This window comes from Corapipo altera, unplaced genomic scaffold (genome assembly GCF_003945725.1).
Source record: "Corapipo altera isolate COAL_440 unplaced genomic scaffold, ASM394572v1 49774, whole genome shotgun sequence".
Lineage (NCBI taxonomy): Eukaryota > Metazoa > Chordata > Aves > Passeriformes > Pipridae > Corapipo > Corapipo altera.
Window position 1 is genome coordinate 1 of NW_020886605.1, and position 5870 is coordinate 5870.

General features: G+C 67.4%; 2 protein-coding genes across 2 annotated transcripts; both read left to right on the forward strand.

Annotated features, from left to right (window-relative positions):
• Positions 1 to 5: 5 nt before the first annotated feature.
• On the forward strand, positions 6 to 3512 carry NAGLU (N-acetyl-alpha-glucosaminidase; the record flags this gene model as incomplete). The annotated part of the gene is made up of 6 exons (XM_027632428.1): positions 6 to 235; positions 370 to 517; positions 592 to 738; positions 914 to 999; positions 1162 to 1418; positions 1651 to 3512. Coding segments are annotated over 6 exons (2085 nt in total), but the record flags the coding sequence as incomplete, so codon positions are not given.
• A 99-nt stretch (positions 3513 to 3611) lies between these two features.
• Positions 3612 to 5479, forward strand: HSD17B1 (hydroxysteroid 17-beta dehydrogenase 1). Its single transcript, XM_027632427.1, has 6 exons — positions 3612 to 3997; positions 4164 to 4325; positions 4598 to 4777; positions 4854 to 4947; positions 5054 to 5237; positions 5309 to 5479. The coding sequence occupies exons 1-6, from the start codon at positions 3901 to 3903 to the stop codon at positions 5477 to 5479; spliced, it is 888 nt and encodes a 295-aa protein (XP_027488228.1). The 5' UTR covers positions 3612 to 3900.
• The last annotated feature ends 391 nt before the right edge of the window (positions 5480 to 5870 follow it).

Sequence of the window (5870 nt, forward strand, 5' to 3'; positions counted from 1 at the left end):
CGGTGGAGCCGGCGCTGGCGGCGGGCGGGCCCGACGCGTACCGGCTGTGGTCGCCGCCCGGCGCCGCCGTGGCCGTGGCCGTGACGGGCTCCAGCGGCGTGGCGGCGGCCGCCGGCCTCTACCGCTACCTGCGCGACTTCTGCGGCTGCCACCTGTCCTGGTCCGGGGCGCAGCTCCGCCTGCCCGACCCGCTGCCGCGGCTGCGGGCCGAGATCCGCGCCGCCGCCCCCGGCAGGTAACGGCAGGTAACGGGGCCGCGGGGCCGCGCGGCGCCGCTCACGCCTCGTTAGCGCGGGACAAGGCGCCGTTATGTAACGGGGGCCCCGGGGGCGCGGGGCGGCCCGGGCGCAGCCTCCGCCGCTCCCGCAGGTACCGCTACTACCAGAACGTGTGCGCCCAGAGCTACTCCTTCGCCTGGTGGGACTGGGCGCGCTGGGAGCGGGAGATCGATTGGATGGCGCTGAGCGGCATCAACCTGGCGCCGGCCTTCGCTGGGCAGGAGGCGGTGTGGCAGCGGGTGAGGAGCGGGGCAGGGAGGGCGGCGGGGACCGGGAGACACCGGGACCGGCTGACGCCCGGCGCCCGGCGCAGGTTTACCGCAACCTCGGGCTGAACCAGTCGGAGATCGACAAGTACTTCACAGGCCCCGCGTTCCTGGCCTGGAACAGGATGGGGAACCTCCGCCGCTGGGCCGGACCGCTGCCGCCCGCCTGGCACCTCAAGCAGCTCTACCTGCAGGTACCGGGGCAGCCATGCCCGCCCGGGGCAGACCCCTGCAACCCCCTGCCCTGGCTGCACTCACGGAGCCTCGGGGACCCCCACGTCCCTCCCCGAGCTCCAGCAGCTCTCGGAGCCCCTCGCGGGGAGGTGTGGGCTCCTCTCTCCCTGCTCTCTCCCTCCTTCTCTCTCCCAGTACCGGATCGTGGAGCGGATGCGCTCGCTGGGGATGACCACAGTGCTGCCAGCCTTCGCGGGCCATGTGCCGCAGGGGATCCTTCGGTAGGTGCTGCCCTGGGCCCTTTCCAGGGTCCCACCTTCAGCATTATGGTACCTATGGCACCTCTCACCTGCAGCTTCCCTGAGAGGGTGCACTGTCCCTGCAGGGGCACAGTGCTCCTGTCCTGCCCTGCTCCTGATCCCCATCTCTGCCCTCTGGCGCAGGGTCTTCCCACGCGTGAACGCCACTCGCCTGGGGGGCTGGAGCCACTTCGACTGCACCTACTCATGTATCTACCTGCTGGACCCAGAGGACCCCATGTTCCAGGTGATCGGGACCCTCTTCCTGAAGGAGCTGATCAAGGAATTCGGCACAGACCACGTCTATAGTGCTGACACCTTCAATGAGATGACCCCCCTCTCCTCTGACCCTGCCTATCTCTCGAGGGTCAGCAATGCTGTCTTCAGGTCGATGACAGGAGGTGGGTCAGTGTGCGGTGCTGGCCCGGCTGTGAGGCTGCAGGTGGGATAATGGGCTGGGGAAGGAGGCTGTGGGCCCCATGCAAGCACTGAGCTGCCTGCGCTCGACAGACCCTGTTGGTGCCAGACCCTCAAAACCCCTTCCACAAGGGGTGGTTGGTGGCCCCAGGGCCTCCTGGGACACCTGTGGGCCCTGCCTGGAGGGGACCTCACCCTGTGCTCCTCCATCCCCAGCTGACCCCGAGGCGCTGTGGCTGATGCAGGGCTGGCTCTTCCAGCACCAGCCAGACTTCTGGCACCCGGCACAGGTGCGGGCCCTCCTGCACGGCGTGCCCCTCGGCAAGATGATTGTTCTTGACCTCTTTGCTGAGTCCAAGCCTGTCTACCAGTGGACAGAGTCCTTCTACGGGCAACCCTTCATCTGGTGCATGCTGCACAACTTCGGGGGCAACCACGGCCTCTTCGGCACCGTGGAGGCCATCAACCGTGGCCCCTTCATGGCTCGGCGCTTCCCCAACTCCACCATGGTGGGCACGGGGCTGGTGCCTGAGGGTATCGAGCAGAATGACATGGTGTACGAGCTGATGAATGAGCTGGGCTGGCGGCAGGAGCCCCTCGACCTCCCCAGCTGGGTGTCCCGCTACGCTGAGCGCCGCTATGGCTCCCCGAACGCTGCTGCCGCCGGCGCCTGGCGCCTGCTCCTCCGCAGCGTGTACAACTGCACCGGCGTCTGCGTCAACCACAACCGCAGCCCACTGGTGCGCCGGCCCTCGCTGCACATGGACACAGAGCTCTGGTACAACGCCAGCGATGTGTACGAGGCCTGGCGCCTGCTGCTGAGCGCCAGCGCCGAGCTGGGCTCCAGCCCCCTCTTCCGCTACGACCTGGTGGACGTGACGCGGCAGGCGGCCCAGCAGCTGGTGAGCAACTACTACCTGGACATCCGCAGCGCCTTCCAGAGGCACGCGCTGCCAGAGCTGCTGACGGCCGGTGGCGTGCTGGTGTACGACCTGCTGCCCGAGCTGGACAGCCTCCTCTCCAGCCACAGCCTCTTCCTGCTCGGCCGCTGGCTGGAGGGTGCCCGCGCCATGGCCACCAGCGACCGGGAGGCAGAGCAGTACGAGCTGAACGCCCGGAACCAGGTGACACTCTGGGGGCCCAGTGGGAACATCCTCGACTATGCCAACAAGCAGCTGGGGGGGCTGGTGCTGGACTACTATGGAGTGCGCTGGAGCCTCTTCGTCTCTGTGCTGGTGGAAAGCCTCAACTCAGGCCGCCCCTTCCACCAGGACGAGTTCAACCAGGCTGTCTTCCAAGTGGAGAGAGGCTTCGTCTACAACAAGAAGCACTACCCGGCCGTGCCAGCTGGGGACACGCTGGAGATCTCCAGGAAGCTGTTCCTCAAATACTACCCCAGTGCCCTGTGGCGCAGCCGGGCTGGGCTGGCATGACTTTGGACTGTGCCTCCGGGGCCTCCCCCAGGAAGGGAGGGCAGAGCCCTCGTGCCCTCCTGGTCAAGGCTCCTGCAACTCCTGACCTGATGGCTGCGTCCTGGCTGTACTGGAAGGGGGGCACAGAGCCCTGCTTGCACCCAGCCAGCCTGGACCCCTTGTTTCTCCTGTGTAGGCAGGACGTGCCCTGAGGGGGGCTAGCAGATGGATGAGGGGCAGGCTGTGCTTCAGGGACACATCCTGCACTGTACTCTGTGCCCAGCCCTGCCTGTCTGCCCTGAGCCTATCCCCTGGAAAGCTGGGCTGCCCCAGTGCTCCCAGTTGGAAGCTTGGGGGGATTCTGCAGAGGGTCAGGACAGACGTGTCCCTGCTGTGGGGTCCTGGCTGGCTTAGAGGGGCAGTGGTGGTGGAGAAGCAGACAGGGAGGTGGCAGTGGTGTGGGGGCAGAGCAGCCCTGGACCCCAGTGCCTGCGGGGACCAAGTACTGCATGGCCCTGCCCATGTTTGGTGCCTTCTGTATCATAAAAGACTTTCCTGCAGCATTGCTGGGGCCGTGCTTCATCAGGATGGGGTTTTTGAGGCCTTTTCTCCAGCTGGAGCTCAGGTAGAGCCCGGCTGTGGAGCAAATAAAGACTTTTTTTCTCCTATGCGTGTCCAACTCGTCTCCCCAGTGCAGGACTGTGTGGAACACAAGGGGTAGAGGAGCAGCTTGGCTCTAAGCCCACATAGCAGGAACAATGCACTGCCAGGCAAGTCCTGGGAGCTGGAGTGCCTGGCACAGCACAGCGTGACTGGTGACTGGTGCGGATTCCCCGGGGCTGCAGCTCCCCTTGTGCCCCAGAGCCTCCCCCCGCAGGTCGTTATCGCAGCACCTGCGAGAGCATCAAGGCCCAGGGAGCCCCAGGCACATTCAGGGAGGTCGGTGGAGGGGCCTTGAGATAAGGCAGCAGACACAACAATGTGGCGTGGGGTGGGGGGACCCCCCTCCCAGCCCTCTTAAGCAGCACGGCCCCCTCGGCCAGCACTGCTTGCCATGGAGAGAACCACTGTGCTGATCACGGGCTGCTCCTCGGGCATTGGGCTGGGACTGGCCACACGCCTGGCAGCCGACAGCACTCACCGCTTCAAAGGTAAAGGGACAATGCTGCCCCGGGGGGTCCAGCACCCCTGGGGGTCTCCGGGCTGGGCCAGGCAACACCTCAACAAGGGCAAACAGTGCCTGGGGGTGGGCTGGGGTCAGCCCTGTGGGTGGTGGGCTCTGTGGCCTTGCTGCCCATGGCCACGCTCTCTCCCCAGTTTATGCCACCATGCGTGACCTGACCAAGGGCGAGCGGCTGCTGGAGCACTTGGGCAGCCACTGCCCTGACACGCTGGAGGTCCTGCAGCTCGATGTCACTGACCCACACTCACTGGCAGCTGCCGTGCAGCGGGTGCAGGAGCAGCACCTGGACGTGTTGGGTATGACTCTTCCCGTTGCCCCTGCTGTCCCTTGGGTGGCTGGGGGGACATCATCAGGGTCACAAGCCTCCCAGAATGTAGATGCCAAATCACGGGAGATGCCAGTAGTCCTGAGGCTGGGATGGGACACGTTCAGCAGGACAGGCGTGCAGGAGATGGGTTTGGGGGTGCCAAGGGCCCATCAGCACAGAAAGGCCCCCCCATTCCTGCCTTCTGGCACTCGGTGGTGTGTGGGGGCTGCAGTGCCCGGCTGACTGCACCTTGCCCAGCAGTCTGCAACGCGGGGGTGGGACTGATGGGACCTCTGGAGACCTGCTCCGATCAGGCCATGAAAACCCTCTTCGATGTGAACTTCTTTGGGGCCGTCCGTACCATCCAGGCATTCCTGCCTGCCATGAAGCGCCGCAGGGCCGGGCGGATCATTGTTTCCAGCAGCATCGGGGGGCTGCAAGGTGGGACACCCGGCACCCTGGGGCATGGGGAGCCACGGGGAAGAGCCCCAGTGCTCAGGGTCTGGCTCTGCCCCAGGGCTGCCCTTCAATGCCGTGTACTGCGCCAGCAAGTTTGCGGTGGAGGGGCTGTGCGAGAGCCTGGCCATCGTCCTGCGCCCCTTCAACATCCAGTGAGTGCCGGCGGTGCCGCGGGGGCTGGATCCTGCCGACCGCCCACCGGGACGGGGAGATGCCAGAGCGGGGATACGGTGTCGTCTCACGCGCTCCTTCCCGCAGCGTGACACTGGTGGAGTGCGGGCCCGTCCACACCAGCTTCCTGGCCAACCTACAGTGCCCGGACCCCGAGGGCAGCGAGCTGGAGGGCCTGGATGCTGAGACGCGAGGGCTGTACCGCCGATACCTGCGGCACTGCCAAAGCCTCTTCCGCGACGCGGCCCAGGAGGTGGAGGAGGTCCTGCCGGTCAGTCCGCGCGGGACGGGGGTGGCCGTGGAGCCGCGCCGGGGACGGCTCTGACCCCTCTGCGGTGCCAGGTGTTCCTGGAGGCCATCGTCAGCCTCTGCCCGCCCCTGCGCTGCGCCAGCACCCAGCTCCTCGCCCCGCTTTGGCGCCTGCGGCTCGGCAGCCCCGACGGCTCCACGTACGTCCGCGCCATGCACGACTTCGTGTTCGGCGGCAGCGAAGTCAGCGGGGACCAGCCCTGAGCGGAGCCGCCGGGACACGGGGACCCGTTGCCGTGGGGGATCGGTCCTGCCGTGGGGGATCGGTCCTGCCGTGTCCCCAATAAAGCCCTTTGTAGCCGCACAGCTCCGGCTCCGTCCCTGTCGCTCAGTCCCGCCCAGGCGGGGCCGCACTGGGGCCGGGCCTGCCGGTCTCCTCCTCCCGCGGGCGGAGCCGCGCCGGGGCTGCCCGGGAGGCGGTGCCGTTCCGCTGCCGGTCCCGTCCCCGTTCCGGTCGGCGGCGCATCCGGCGGGGCGATGCCGCCCTTCCCCTCGGGGCTGCTGGTGCTGACGGCGCCGCTGCCCGCGCTGCCCCGGCGGGCGGCGGGGCTGGTGGCGGCGGCGGCGGGGCTGGTGGCGGGGCCGCTGTACGTGC